The sequence below is a fragment of the Vitis vinifera genome, chromosome 16, assembly GCF_030704535.1.
Source record: "Vitis vinifera cultivar Pinot Noir 40024 chromosome 16, ASM3070453v1".
NCBI classification, from domain to species: Eukaryota; Viridiplantae; Streptophyta; class Magnoliopsida; order Vitales; family Vitaceae; genus Vitis; species Vitis vinifera.
This window is the reverse complement of record NC_081820.1, coordinates 5,179,049-5,195,269: the sequence shown is the minus strand read 5'-3', so window position 1 is coordinate 5,195,269 and position 16,221 is coordinate 5,179,049. Positions and strand designations below refer to the sequence as shown.

The 16,221-nt window shown below is 36.5% G+C and overlaps 1 protein-coding gene across 3 annotated transcripts in view; it reads left to right on the top strand.

Moving 5' to 3' along the window:
• LOC100252876 (polycomb group protein EMBRYONIC FLOWER 2) overlaps positions 1–16,221 on the top strand; it is a 67,770-nt gene that overhangs the window by 14,938 nt on the left and 36,611 nt on the right. For all 3 annotated transcript variants that reach the window (XM_010663942.3, XM_010663945.3, XM_010663944.3), the window contains 6 exons: positions 316–430; positions 524–683; positions 776–844; positions 4,473–4,612; positions 8,451–8,513; positions 8,642–8,763. In XM_010663942.3, coding sequence (XP_010662244.1) covers positions 316–430; positions 524–683; positions 776–844; positions 4,473–4,612; positions 8,451–8,513; positions 8,642–8,763 — 669 coding nt within the window. The remainder of the gene's footprint in view (positions 1–315; positions 431–523; positions 684–775; positions 845–4,472; positions 4,613–8,450; positions 8,514–8,641; positions 8,764–16,221) is intronic.

The following is a 16,221-nucleotide window of genomic DNA, read 5'->3' as shown; positions in this document are numbered from 1 at the left end:
CATTTGTAAATATCATCTATGGGAAAGTGGTTTTAGAGGTTCCTAATGGATCAAATTTCACTTTAGCACACTGTTGCAAAAACAAATAGGGTTGCGGAGAAAAAACTTATATTGTTTTGGTGTATGATATCTTTTATGATTAAAGTTTTCCTAATTTTTCCTATCGTAGTCAAACTGCAATTGTTCAAGATACTGAATGAGTTTCAGTTGCTTAAGTTTTGAGGATGTTGGCTCTTTTTCTTAGCTGCATCAATAGCATAAAAATCAACTGCATTTTGAGGCCATTAACTGGATTGCTGCTGGTTGGTTTTGTAGGATTCAAATGACAATTTCTCTACCAGGGTCTACATATGATGGAGTACAAGCTCAGAGTCCATTTCCTTTGTATATCTTGTTAGCAAGACCAATATCTGACATTGCACTTGCAGAGGTATGAATGTATGTGTCTTTTTAAGTTATACTGATCAATTCCATGCATATCTTGAATATTATTTTCTTCTTCTCTGATGTTCTTTGGAGACAGTACCCTGCAGTTTATCGGTTCAATCGAGCATGCATTTTGACCAGTTCAACCAGAGTTGATGGTAGTCATCAAGCTCAAGCAAATTTTATTCTCCCTGATATTAGTAAGCTAGCAATGGAATCCAAATCTGGGTCACTAACAATCTTGATTGTTAAGTGTGGTATGTAATTCTGTGTTGGATTTTTATTGGTTTTTGAGGATTTAGGTATGCTTTCCTTTGCAATACTTGGTCTAATTTCTATTTTCTTGCAGCTGAAAGCAAGGAGTCAATTAGTGGATTTGGTTTACCCAAGGACATTATGGACATGGCACCTTTTTCAAGTAAGATGCTTTAGTTGCTTAAATTTTTGATGTCCTCATAATTGCAATGTGGAGGATCTAGCTGGTGTACCTGGATGCAGGGTGGGGACACTGCCCACCACCAATCTATGCCTTTTGTTGGGAGCCTGTTTCATATTATCTCGAGTTTGGGACATGGTGGAGGAAAGATTTTAGAAACAGCTCACTATGTGGAATAGATAGCATCTATTAAAAGGATGAAGACTAACTCTGATAAAAAAATGCTCTGTCGAGTTTACCAATTTATTTAATGTCATTATTTGTCATCTCGAGAAAGGTGATCTAAGGCTGGAAAATTTCTGAAGGGATTTATCCTTCAAGAGTAGGGGCTCTTGAGAGAAAGTTGCATATGGTGAATTGGTCAATAGTTGTTGCTTCAGGTTTATCACATATTGGTAAAATAAGTACTATGGCTTTCCTTGTGCTTCCAGGTTTATCACATAAATTACACTGTAGATGCAGCTTTTATGATGAGTAGCAATAATGTGTCACTTCCAAATTGATGCTAAAAATTTGTCCACATCTTGAGTCTGTGATTATGCTATTATACATTGAGTTTCCTCTCACTTGTGCCCATTCAATTTTGACTTGGAGTCAAAGGAGATTTTACTTTACTTTGAAAAGCTCTACTCGAGTCCTACTGGAGAGTCTTGGAGAGTTGAAGGCTAAGATTGGTCCCCTATATCTGTAGAGAGTGCATCTAGGTTGGACTCCCCTTTTACTGAAAAAGAGATTTATAAGACCATTTTTCAGTTGGATAGGGATAAGGCGCCGGGTCCTGATGGCTCTACCATTGCAGTGTTTTAAGATTGTTGGAATGTGATCAAGGAGGATTTAGTGAGAGTGTTTGCAGAGTTCCACGGTAGCGGGATTATCAATCAAAGCACTAATGCTTCCTTCATAGTTCTGTTGCCCAAAAAAAGCATGAAAAAGAAAATATCAGACTATAGACCTATTAGCTTGATCACTAGTCTTTACAAGATAATAGCCAAAGTGTTATCAGGGTATCTAAGAGGGGTTCTACACGAAACTATTCATTCTACTCAAGGCGCTTTTGTTCAAGGGAGATAAATATTGGATGCAGTTCTCATAGCCAATGAGATAGTGGATGAGAAAAGACGATCAAGAGAGGAAGGAGTCGTATTCAAAATCGACTTTGAAAAGGCTTACGATCATGTGTGTTGGGATTTTTTAGATCATGTGTTGGAGAAGAAGGGGTTTAGTCCTAGATGGAGGAAATGGATGAGAGACTGTTTGTCCACGGTATCTTTTGCAGTCTTAGTGAATGGAAACGCTATAGGGTGGGTCAAGGCATCCAGAGGCTTAAGACAAGACGACCCTTTATCCCCCTTTTTGTTTACTTTAGTCGCAGATGTACTGAGCAGGATGTTATTGAGAGCAGAGGAAAGAAATTTGTTGGAGGGTTTCAGGGTGGGTAGGAACAATACAAGGGTGTCCCATTTGCAATTTGCAGATGATACCATTTTCTTCTCTAACACTAGGGAGGAAGATTTGTATTCTCTCAAGAGTTTATTGCTAGTGTTTGGGCATATTTCTGGGTTTAAGGTTAACCTTGACAAGAGTAATATTTATGACATCAATCTTGAACAGAATCATTTTTCTAGGTTGGCCGAATTGCTTGATTGCAAGGTTTCTGGGTGGCCTATACCCTACTTGGGTCTCCCTTTGGGAGGAAATCCCAAGACTTGTGGCTTTTGGGATCCTGTGATTGAGAGGATCTTGAGAAGATTTGATGGGTGACAAAAGACTTTTTTATCTTTTGGGGGTAGGATAACTCTTATCCAATCTTGCCTCACCCACATGCCTTGCTACTTCCTTTCCTTGTTTAAGATACTTGCTTCAGTGGCTGCAAAAATTGAGAGATTGCAAAGGGATTTTTTATGGTCAAGGGTTGGGGAAGGTAAAAGAGATCATCTTGTTAGTTGGGATGTAGTGTGTAAGCCAAAGGCAAAAGGGGGTTTGGGATTTGGGAAGATAGTTCTAAGGAATGTCGCACTCTTAGGGAAATGGTTGTGGAGGTACCCTAGGGAAGGTTCAACTCTATGGCATAAGGTTATTTTAAGCATTTACGGATCACACTCCAATGGATGGGATGCCAACACTATAGTTAGATGGTCACATCGTTGTCCTTGGCTCAAGTTTTTCAAGAGTTTTCCAAGTTTACTCGTTTTGTAGTAGGAGATGAGGAAAGAATTCGGTTATGGGAAGACTTGTGGTGGGGGGATCAACCTTTGGGTTCTCAATATCCAAGACTATTTAGAGTAGTCACGGATAAAAATAGTCTTATTTCTTCAATTCTCGGATCTACTCATCCCTTTTCATGGAACTTTAACTTTTGACGCAACCTATCCGATCCTGAGATAGAAGATTTAGAAGGCCTCATGCGGTCACTTGATTGTCTACATGTGTCATTTTCGGTTCCAGATGCGAGATCCTGGTCTTTATCTTCTTCAGGGCTTTTTACAGTCAAATCTTTTTTTCTTACCTTATCCCAATGCTCTGGTTCTCCTCCAGTTTTCCCTACTAAGTGTGTTTGGAAATCTCAAGTCCCTTTCAAAGTCAAGTCCTTTGTCTGGTTGGTGGCACACAAAAAGGTAAATACTAATGACTTGCTACAAGTGAGAAGACCCTACAAAGCTCTTAGTCCTGATATTTGTAAGTTGTGCATGAGGCATGGAGAATCAGCTGATCATCTTTTCCTACATTGTTCTTTGACGATGGGGTTATGGCACAGATTATTTCAGTTAGCCAAGATGGATTGAGTTCCCCCAAGGAGCATTTCTGACATGTTGTTCATCAATTACAATGGCTTTGGTTTATCGAAGAGGGATAGTTTTGTGGCAAGATGCTTGTATAGCTGTAATTTGGGTTGTGCGGAGGGAAAGAAAGGCGAGGATTTTTGAGGATAAAGTAAGGAATTCAGAGAATCTTTGGGATTCTATTCATTTCCTTGCTTCTCTTTGGGATTTTTGTTCCAAGGTTTTTAAAGGGACTCCCCTTATTGTGTTACAACTTGATTGGCTAGCGGCGTGTAATTCCTTTGGGTTTGTCTAGTCTAGAGAGTTTGTTCATTTTTACTTTGTATTTTCTTGTTTTCGTATTCTTGTTGTTTAGTTTTCTTTGGTGGAAGGATTTCTCATCTTTCTCTTGTACTTCTTTTTTCTTTTAATATATTCCTTTGTCGTTTCCTATCAAAAAAAAAAAAAAAATTTTTGACTTGGAGTAACTTTTATAACAATTTGCAGGGGCTTGGGTTTTGCAATTACCTGAAATTAAAGCTCAGTCATATAAGAGCTATAGAGAGCTAAATATTGGTAGTATTTAATGGTTAAATACGTGAGAATCTAGGTCTTTTTTTTTTTCCTTTGGTTTGATGTGTACCAATCTGTTTCTTGGCATCTTGCTAATCAATTCAGGATTAAGAACATTGTTAACGTCTTGTTTTGTTATTTATTTTACCATGTTTATTCTTTACCAAATTATAAAATATTTTTCAATTGTTGCAGTTCTAATCTGAAGTCTTATTTTAAACGTTCTCAGTCTCTCTCTTTCTCTCTCCCCAATTTAATTCCAATTTTTGACTTAACAGCAAATGTTGGAGGACACTGCCTGTGGGGCAAGGTACCAATGGAATCGCTCTATTTGTCATGGAAAATGTCTCCAAACCTGAGTTTAGGGCAGAGAGCTGAGATCATATCAACTGTTGACTTGCATCCATGCTTCATGAAGGTACATCAATAATAGAAAGCTATTAGTTAGCCCTTTTTGTGTAACTACTTAGCTTTGGTGATTATTTGGATGTTGTTGTCATTGGTGAGAATTTTAGTGTCCGTTTTGATGACCTTCCTGTTTTTTTTTTTATTTGAAATAAAAAATTTCTATATAAAAGTAAAACATCTTGTGCAAAATGTATGGATTTACTTTAAAGACATGCCTTTGAAAATCACTTTAAAAATTTAAAACTTGAGGTTTTGATACCTCAATTTTTTTAAACAGTTTTTTCAAACATTAATCTTTTAATGCAAGTCTCTAAGAGCTCTTGTATATTATTTAAAAGTTACTATTATTTTCTTATTTTAAAAAGAGAAAATATGAAGTGTATCTAAATGGACACTTAGTTTTAGATTAATTATTTATTTTCTTTGGCCATTTTTTTTCATAGAGCACTCTGTTGATGCCTACTTATTCGGTTACTTGGTTGCTTTTTTAAGGTTTTCATTTGTATTTGGTAATTGAAAACTTAGGAATTGGGATCATGGACATTGATGTCCATGAGGCATGTCATTATCATCATCCATTCATCTTCTCTTTTTTGTTCCCTGAACAGTGTACTAAATAATCAATGTCCTCTTCTTCAGTTGTGTAAGGGCCCTTTGAAGAGAAAAGTTCAAAATTAAGCCTTATATTCCAATTATTTGGAGTTTATTACATGAATTCTTGACCACTGTTAAATTCCTGTCATTAAATGCACGCCTAGGTCTTCAAAAAGGTGCAAGGCATAGTGAGGGGTAAAAGAACTCTGAAACAGTAAAAAAGATGCTACAAAATGGAGCCTTTGTCTGCTTGTCGTCCTTTTATCTTTAAATTGATTGTAGTAACCTCTTCTTGCTCATGTACTCATTGGTCTTTTTGGTGGCCATCTGCATCATCTTAAATGATAATCTTCCTTAATTCCGCTATGCGTATTGGTTTCTTACCATGCCTTATTTTGCTACTCAGCTATCTTACTATCCTCATTTCCAAAACTAATTCTTTTAACCTTTTTTTCCCTTAACTATTGACACATCCTGCCCCACAAAGCATGGCAGCTTGTGCAATTATCTTATTATGATTCCCTTTAACTTGATGGTATATGGTAATTACTTGTGCTTTTCCAATTTGATTGAATTTCATGTGCAATATCCTCTCAATTCTTTACATATAGTCAAACCAATGTTTTAAAAGGCTAAAGGTGGTCTTGAGGCATTTTGCCTAAATGAGATGAGACATAACCTCAAGGCAAAATGATGAGGAAACCTAAATAAATAAATAATAAAAAGACTCAAAAAAATAAAAAATACTAATAAGGGTTAATTTCATTTACCTTCTCTAAAGTTTGGCCTAAACACACTTAGCCATTATTGATTTCAAATTTTTCAATACCTCCCTTACTTTGAGTCTAAGGAGAGGTGTGTGGAATTTAACAAAATGACAAGGGTAGGGGTGGTATTTGACAAAATTTGAAATAATGGTGGCTAAGTGTATTTAGTTCAATCCTTAGGAGGTGAGTAAAATTAAGCTATACTAATGAAGTCACAAGAAAATTGAATGATTAAAAGGAATAAACTTCATAATAATAAGGTTAATTATTTTGTCATTATTAATACTTTATAATTCAATTCCTTTTTCTCTCTTTTAAATTCAACTCTCTCATGGATTCATCAAATAATTTTTGGCAATATTGTAAACATCACTAGTAGGATCTTCCAAAGAATATAATCATATCCTTTCTCATTAAAAAAAAAAAAAAAAGAATACAATCATATCGAATTGCTATATTATCCTCCCCATGAGTGTTTTCTTTGATAGGCAAAAAAGAGTGTATATATATATATATATATATATATATATAAAGATGTCTAAACAGAGGTGCACCAAAGTATACATGATGTATAAAATAGTTGAAAGGAGAGAAAAAGCAAAATTATCCTCATTGGGGTTATTAAAATTCATGGGGGGATTCCCCATTAGTGTTAATATCCACTCATTCTTTTTTTCATTTCTCAATTGTAGTGGGATTTTTCCTTATTTATCAATAATAAGATAATGATTATATATGAGTTCAACCAGTAGGTCAACAACAATTCCCTTATTCCTTATTCTTAATTTCTATTTTTCCCCTTCATTTAAAGGGTTAATTGAAAGTCAATTAAGTCCTTATTTGTAAAAGGTTTAACCCAAATTGGGACCTAATACAAAACTTATAAAATTTGTACCAATAGCCCCAAAAAAGCATAGAACCTTTAAAACTCATTGAACATTGAGGCTTGAGCCTCTTATAAAATATATAGCAAAGATGCCCACAAAGGCCAATATCCGATTACAACTGTTTGGATACTGAGACTTAAGCTGCAATATCACTTTACTATAACCATATTAAAAATGATTAAAATAAGAAATTTAAAATAATAAATAATGATAAATATAAATATAAATATATAAATAAATAAAAATTAATAGTACAAAGGATAGTTGCCTCAATTTGCAAAGAATTGGCTCAAGGTGTAAGCCTCAATAGCCTTTTAAAACATTGGTCAAAACTCTCATTTCAGTTTGCTCGTTACTACTAATTTTAACTATTTCCATATTCTTTTCTTTCATCTTCTTCTTCTTTTAAAACATTGGAGAAGGCTTTTGGTATCTGGCTAGTGCAGGTAGCTCCTAGATATATCTCTGACATGCTGGCTATCTTCTGGCTGTTTGATTGATTTGCTGTTACAGTTGGGGTGGGGGGTTAAGCACTATTTCTGGTAGATGTGTGGGAGAACATTTATTTCCTCATTACTAATTGGATGTCAGTTACCAAGGGGTTTCATGGAATCCCCTGTCGCATTATCTTTCTGGATTGAAAACTGGTCTACCTCCCATGTAAGAGAGTGATGGAGCACGATGAGTTGGCCTCTCTTTGTCTAGGTACCCTAAAGCTTCATTTTGATAACTGCTCCTTAGGTAATTAATGGTTGGTGTGTGGGAGATCATCTATTTCCTCACAGTATTTAGATGTTAATTGCCATGTAGTTTTCTGGAATCCCCTTTAGCATTATTTTGTTGGATTGAGGATTGGTCTGCCTTTCGTGTAAGAGAGTGGTGGAGTTTCAGGCTGAGTTGGCTTCTCTGCCTGTAGGTAACTTAAAACTTAATTTTGATGGCTACTTCTTAAGTAACCCAGGTTGGATGGGAATGGTGGACTCATATAACACAGGTGAGATTATTTGAGTTTTTCTGAAGGGGCTAGTTTTGATTTGGCCATTGAAGCAGAGATTGGGGCTCTACTGGAGGGCCTGAAGGTGGCAAGAGCTGGGTGCCTCTAATCTTGTGATGGACATTTCAGTGATGTTTTTTTCCCTTCTTTTGGGTATCATATGCACATAGAAAGTCATTGAGATACTATCGCTAAGTCAGAAGGAATTGTTTTCGCTAGAGTTTCAAGGTGTTCGTTTTCTTGGAAGCCTAAATTAGCAATTCATGAGTTGATAGGCTAAGAGAGGAGCCATTTCCCTTGTGTTCACATCATCCTTGAGGTTTGTGGTGGGCTTGTTTTTTGTGGGGAATTTGTTTCTCTCTTTAGTCCATTGGTTCCTTTGTATATTTTATTGTTGAAGTACCTGACTCCTTTCTCTTTATATCTTTCTTCTATTTAATGCAAATACACTATCTTACTAAAGTAAATGAGTGAGGGTTGCTCTTTACCCGAAAAAGATAAATTGTAAGAATAATTTCTTTCATTTATTGTATGGCATGTGGTTGTAAAGGATTTGTGATGTTTTATGCTGGTTTTTATCATCATTGTTTTTCTTTCATTTTGCAGTCAAGTTGTTTGGACGACGACAAGTGCATTTCTTTTCAAAATCCTTATAATTCTGGGACTCTGGTTTGTTCTGGCCCTTATGCTTTATTTTGGTCTTTGTAAGACAAGCCAACTTCACTTCTTTCATACTGCTGTGCAAAATAATCATTCTTTCCGGATGTCCGTTGCTTTGTTATTGTTTGGTCCTAAAGAGTAAAGCCCAGCAATTTCAAGTTATCATTTCTGCGGAAGAGGTTGGGGCCAAAGATAAATCCCCTTACAATTCATACACATACACTGACGTTCCTACTTCATCATTATCTGATATTATTCGGTAATCTTCACTTTCTTTTGTAAATTTTCTGTTCCTTTTCTTCCACAACATTCAGTGTCTTCACTAATACTATGGTCCATTTCAAAGAATTTTTGTTCTTGTCTTCACTGGTAATTTATTTTCTCCAATTTAATAAATTTGCTGCCCAGATTTGGATGCTTGGTTGTTCCTTTACTTATAATTTAGGACTTGTTATCAAGTACATGCTCTATTAAATTTATTTTATCACCTCTTTTTGTCTCTAAACAAAAACTAGAATGAGCTTGTTTGGAAACTGTTCTCCAGAATAATTTTCTGTCATTTAGAATAGAAACTAACTTTGAAAAAACATTTGACAAACTTTTGATAAAAAACAGTTTTTTGAGAATTTGTTCTATAAATAGATTGTTTTCTAGAACAAATTTGAGGTATTATCAGTGGTTTTTTGAGGAGTATTCCGAGTAATATTGAAAATATAGAGAATACTTTGGGAACTTTTGCAGTGTACATTACATTTATGGAGAGTAAGCTGAGTGTATATCTTCCATATTTGAGTTCCCAAACAAAATTTTGTTTCTGAAGCCAATTAATAATTATTTTTAAGGATCATTTTCAAATACATTGACAAACAAGCCCTTAGTTTTTAGTCTTTCTTGTGCTAATGCTTCTTTTTGTTTTGAACTTTGTCTTTTAATCGAAGTTGTGTTTTTGAGGAAGTGATAATGACATGCAATCCAAAATACAATTTTGAGTCACAAGTTTGTAGGGGGGAATTATCTTAGACATTTTTTACTTTCAAAACTATAAAATATCTCGTCTTAGTCCTGAACTTTGTATATGAGCCATTTGCTTTCCTGCTTTAGTTATGTCGATAGATTTCCCTCTTTGAGGATCTTGGTTTCATGGGGTTTGGGGTTTGAAGTTTTTTGTGTTCCTTTAGGAGGTGGTATTATTAATATTACATGATAATATTTGTGGTAAGGACATATGAAGACATTCTTGACCTCTATTTGTGCATTTTCTTATTTTGAATGACATAGTTGGATTAGTCTCTAGTTAGTTGCAGTCAGTTCCTTTCATTATGTTCCCAGATATTCTTTTTTTTCTTTCTATTTTTCCTGTCACCTCTCTCCCAAGATTTCTTAAGGAAAAATTTAGGAAAAACCCTTTGCATAAGCTGAAATCGGAAAGTTCTGGTTAATCACTTTTTATACCTTTTTTCTGGATAATCATCAAAAGTCCTTACAATAAGTAGGTTCTTCTCTTTTATAATGATAACCCTCAACTACTTTCTGAAGGTTTCAAAGACACAATTAATAGCCTTTAATAACAAAAAACTGACATTTTGAATTTTAATTTAATAACAAACTTTTTCCATTCAAACCTTTGATATTTTCAAACTTGCCATAAATTGTCTATTAATGACTGCATCATTCTCTCCTCCTAAGAAGAAACCGTTGGAAAATAAAATCTTCTTCTTATTTCTTTGAAAAATTAATACAAATATATATACAACTTTCAAACTTGTACAATAAATGGAAATAGAATAAGATAATTGACCTATTCCTAAAATCTTCCTACAAATCTTCTAAATTACAACTCCCCTAATTTACATAATCAACTAATCTAAATATGCAGAAAATATGCACAAAATCAGGAATAAATCAAATAAACTCCATGAAATCAGGAATAATTATTGGATTCCAACACTCCCCCTCAAGCTGGTTCAAAATATCTTCTATTTCCAACTTGCTAACCATAGAGTTGAGTGTAGGATTCTAAACTCCCTCTGTGAAGACATCAACTAGTTGTATTTTGGATGCAACAAACAGAGTGCAAATCAGTCTACTACTATTAATCTTTCTTTAATAAAATGTCTATCAATCTCAATATGTTTAGTCTTGTCATGTTGTATTGGGTTGTGAGCAATGCTTTTTGCAACCTTGTTATCACAATATAGTCTTATGGGATTCTCAAGATTAACTTGTAGTTCCTTTAATAAACTTTAGCCACATGAGTTCACAAATGCCAAGGGCCATGGCTCGAAACTTTGCTTTAGCACTAGACCGAACACCTACATGTTGCTTTTTCTTCTCCAAATAACCAAGTTGTGGCCCACAAAAGTACAATACCTTGAAGTAGGTCTCCTAACAGTTATAGAACCTGCCCAATTTGCATCTGTGTAAGCCTTAACTCTGAGGTGATTGTTCTTTGAGAACAATAAACCTTCTCCTGGAGTTGACTTTAGGTACCTCAAGATTCTTAAGACTGCATCTATGTGACTTTTTAAGGGGAGTGCATAAACTGACTTACCATGCTAACGACATATGCTATATTTGGTCTGGTATCTCCCAACAAGTTTTTGATATCTTCCTTTTTCAACCAGTATGCCTTCAGTGATGGCGCCTAATTGATGATTTTGATTAATAGGTGTACCTGTAGGTTTGCATCCTAGCATTCTGGTTTCATTTAGCAAATCAAGGATATACTTCTTTTGTGTCACATAAATTCCCCTTTTAGATCTTGCTACCTCAATGCCAAGAAAATATCTTAGATTTTGTCATCTACATAACAATAAGTGTAGTAATATTCTTTTTAGGTGATTGCTTGTTGAAAAGAGTATGATCTCCTTGGTTTTGGTGATAGCCAAATTTGAGCAGAGACTTAATAAATCTCTTAAACCATGCCGGAGGAGATTGCTTCAAACCATACAATGATTTTTTCAATCTAAAAACCTTTCAATCGCTGAATTTTCCTTCAAAACTAGGAGGCAAATCCATAAATACTTCTTTTTCCAAGTTCCCATGAAAAAAACATTTTTTACATCAAATTGTTATAGAGGCCAATCGAGATTTGCTGCTAAGGATAAAAAAACTCTAATGGAATTCATTTTTTCCACAGGTGCAAAATTTTCTTAGTTATCAATTCCATAGATTTGTATGTATTCCTTTCTTTATACTTCTCAATCGAACCATCAACTTTGTATTTAATGGTGAATACCCACTTGCATCCTACTAATTTTTTATCTTCGGACAAATCAACAATATCCAATGTTTCATTTTTATACAAGGCTTTCACCTCTTCATTTATAGCCTCCTTCCACATAGGATCACTTAGAGCCTCTTGTACATATTTAGGAACTGAATCCGAGGACAAATGAGTGGTAAAGGCCTAATATTGGTGGCAAGGTCTATGGTAGGATAGAAAGTTTGACAAAGGATGTTTAATATAACTTCTAACACCTTTGTGAATAGCTATAGGAATATTAAGATCAGTGTCAAAACCATGATTAAGAAGAGAAGGCTTAGAAGGATTAGATGTACCTGATTCTGGAGTTGATGATTGATTGTGTGTAAGAGAGATTGGGTCTTGCTCTTGCATTGGTAGCCTTGGCCTCGTAGAGTAAACCATCAAGTCTGAATCAGCATTTTCGGCTATTGCTGGTTTTATGATGTGGGTTTCTTTTCCTGCTGCTGGTTGTATGTTGTCTATCTCCTCTACATCACCATGTTTTGTAGCATTTTCTACTACTACTGGTTTTATGATGTTAGTTTCTTTTCCTATTGCTGGTTGTATGTTGTCTACTTGCTCTACATCACCATGTTCGGTTGCATGACTCCAAAAGAGTAAAGGGCATCTAAGACTGATTTTCTTGCAATATTTTCTCCCCTTGAAGATCATATTTCTGGTAATAGGGCTGGTTTTCAAAAAAAACATACATTCATGGAGACAAATATAGTATAACCAAAGACCTTGGGTGGAAGGGAGCCAAGGCAATTTATGTGAGGTAGGTGTTGTTTTAGGATGTCTATTAGAGTCTTGGAGTTTAGGCTTTTTGTGGGCATTCTCTTGATAAGGTAGGTAATTGTAAGCACTGCATCTCCCTAAAAAAACTTAGGAACATTTCTAGCAAACATTAGGGCCTCCAACAAATGTCTATTCTTCCTTTTAGCGACCCCATTTTGTTGAGGAGTACCTACACAAGAGGTTTGATGAATAATCCCATTCTCCAAGAAATAATTTCCTAGGGTTTGGTTTAAATACTCCCCTCCATTGTCCAACTCCACAACTTGCAATTTTGCATTAAACTGGGTTTGGATCATTTGATGGAATTGTTTAAGGGTGATGATAGTATTGGATTTTTCTTTTAGGAGATAGATCCGTGTGGTTCGAGTATAATCATTTATAAAACTTATGAACAATGCTCCTGAATGATAAGTAACTTGTGAAGGACCCCAAACATTAGTGTGGATGAGAGAAAAAGGAATTTCACATATTTTACTGCTCAAGGAATAAGAAATACAGTGGTTTTTTAACAAATCCAAGTTGACACACAATTTAGGGTACAAAGTTTTCAAAGAGAAAAAACTTGGATGCCCTAATCTTTCATGCATTAACCATAGTTCTTTTAAAAAGGGCTGACCCATTGCTAAAGCCTTAAAAGGGGGTAGGGCTTGCTTCATCATGTAGAGATCACAGACGAAGCTCTAATGGAGGAGGCCTCCAGGTACACAACTCCTCCCCTTTGTTCTTTGTTCTTCTTGGGGAAATGGGATCTTTCTTCTTCTTATTCTACTCCTTCTGGGCTGGATGGGACACTCGTCACCACTGGCGGGGGATCCGATTGGGGCTAAATTTCAAAGGCGGACAGGCTAGCAGTTTTGGACCCCTTAAGGGTGATTTTGGCGGATGGGGGGGAGGCAGAGGGTTTTGGATTTTCAGGTAAGGAACTAGGGGCTGTCGAGGAGGTGATAGAGGTTTCATCGAAAAGGGCAATACAGGAGGCTTTGGAGGAGGGTGAGGAAGTGGGTACTCTTAGCTGGTCATCTAGTTGTTTGGCTAAGTTTAGCCGCTGCATAGGAATGTTGACGGAGGGATTCAAAGGGGAGATTTTGATCTTGTTGAAAAGGATGAAAGAGAGGAAAGATTAGAAGGGGAAGTTGGATGGTAGGAAAAGGAAAGAATTGGAGTCATCAAGGTTTGAAAGGGAGTTGAGAAAGCTAGAATGTATTGTGAATTATATTGGAGGAGGAGAAGAAGGGGGCAGCACTTTTAGGTCTAGATGGAGATTTGAATGCTTTCCGGGAATGTAAGAGGGGCTAATGACAGTGACAAAAGGAAGGTGATCAAAGTTTTGATAAAAAAGAATAAGGTGGATTTGGTTTGCTTACAGGAAACTAAGATCCAGGGAATGTCAAGGGGTCTCATTCGTAGCTTAGGAGTGGGGAGATTCTTAGAATGGGGAGTTGTGGACTCAAGGGGTGCTGTTGGAGTTATAGTGGTTTTTTGGGATAAGAGGGTGTTGTAGTTGGTCGATTTGGAAACGGGAGTGTTCTCAATGTCATGCCAATGTAAGAATTGTGAGGATGGCTTCATTTGAACTTTTATAAGGGTTTATGGCCTGACTTTGAGGTGGGATAGGGAGTGTTTCTAGGGTGAGTTGGGGGCCATAAAGGGACTTTGGAGTGGCCCGTGGTGTGTTGCTGGGGATTTTAACTCGATTAAATGCCCTGAAGAGTGCAGCAGGGGAGAGTTTGAACTCAAACATGAGAAGGATCTCTGAGGTAATAGAAGACTTAGAGTTAAAGGACCTCCCGTTGTTGGGGGGTCCTTTTACCTGGAGTGGAGGGGTGAACAATCAGTTATTGTCAAGGTTGGATCCCTTTTTAGTGAATGAGGGGTGGGATTGCTGTTTTAGCGGGTCGATGCAATGTGTCCTTTTGAGACCTGTGTCTAACCATTTCCCGATTCTTTTAGATGGAGGAGATCTAATAAGAGGCCCCTCCTCCCTTTCTAGATTTGAGAATATGCGGTTGAAGGTGGAGGGTTTTAAGGATCTTCTGAAGATGTGGTGGGAGGGGGACAACTTTAGTGGCTCTTCAAGTTTTATTTTGGTGGCAAAATTAAAGGCCTTGAAGTCTAAACTGAAGGAGTGGAATAGAGATGTTTTTGGCAGGGTTGAAGCCGGGAAGGATTTGGCTTTGAATCAGGTGGGCTATTAAGATGCTAAGGAAAAGACTAGCACCCTGTCTTTGGAGGAGTTGGAAGCTAGAAAAGAAGCGAGGGAAGAATATAAAAAATGGGTTCTGCTAGAAGAGATCTCTTGGCGGCAAAAAACTAGGGAAGTGTGACTGAAAGAGGGTGACAGAAATACGAGATTCTTTCACAAGATGGCCAATGCACGCAGAAGGAGGAATAAAATGGACAAAATTAAGATTAATGGTGTTTGGTTTTCGGAGGAGAATGAAATCAAGGAAGGGGTGGTTAGAGCCTTTCGGTCTTTGCTGTCCAATCTGGGGTATTGGTGTCCTTTATTTGGGCTGCAGTTTGAGACTCTGGACGCTTTAGCTTTGAAGGTGCCATTCACAGAAGAGGTGTTTGGTGCTTTGTTGGGGTGTAGTGGGGACAAAGCACCAGAGCCTGACAATTTCTCTATGGCATTCTGGTAGTTTTCTTGGGACTTTGTGAAGGATGATGTGATGAGATTTTTCAACGAATTCTATGAACACTGTAACTTTGTTAAAAGCCTAAATGCAACCTTTCTGGTTTTAATCCCAAAAAAAGCGGGTGCTGGAGATTTAAGGGATTTTAGGCCTATAAGTTTGTTGGGGGGTCTGTACAAGTGAGGTTTTAGCCAATAGGCTAAGAAAGGTGGTCTCTAAGTCTCTAGTTAGTTGTAGCCAGTTCCTTTCATTATGTTCCCAGATTTTCTTTTTTTTCTTTTTTTTTAAGCTCGTCACCTCTCTCCCTTGCCACCTTAAAAAATCCACATACTAGTACATAAGAATTGAAGAAGCAAATCGAAAGTAGGTGACTCTTATCTTTCAAAGGGACCAAGTTGTGGGAGGGATAGCCAATTTCTTATGGCAATTGAACTTGGATTTACAGGTTAGATGACTTGGTTTAGAAGGGGCTAGTTTCAAGCAGGTAGATGAGGTGGACAATAGGGTATTGGATGGAGTTTTCATTGAAGAGGAGGCATTGGAGGCTCTTACAGGAGAGATTAAAATTCTCAAGCCTATGGGCTTTGGAAACATTAAGATATGAGTTGATGAGCTTTTTCCATGAATTTCATTACTTTGGTTTGTTTTGGAGAAGCCTTCATGCATTTAGCTTGGTCTTAATCCCTATAAAGGGAAGGCTGGTGGATATCAAGGACCTTTGGCCTATTAATTTAGTGGATAAGGTGTACAATCTTTTGGTGGGAGTATTGACAAACAGGCTAAAAAAGGTTATAATTTATTAGCAAAGTTGTATCAAATTCCCAAAATGCTTTTATTTAAGCCAAGCTAATTTTGGATGCTATATTGATACTAATGAAGCCATGGATTCCAAAATCAAAAGCTCAAAATAACAGTATTTGGTTTGAAAATTGGATATAGAAAAAGCTTATGATCACATGAATTGGGGCTTTCTTTTTTCAATAGGGTATAATATGGGTTTCAACCAAACATGGATTGTGTAGATTAAATTTTGCAT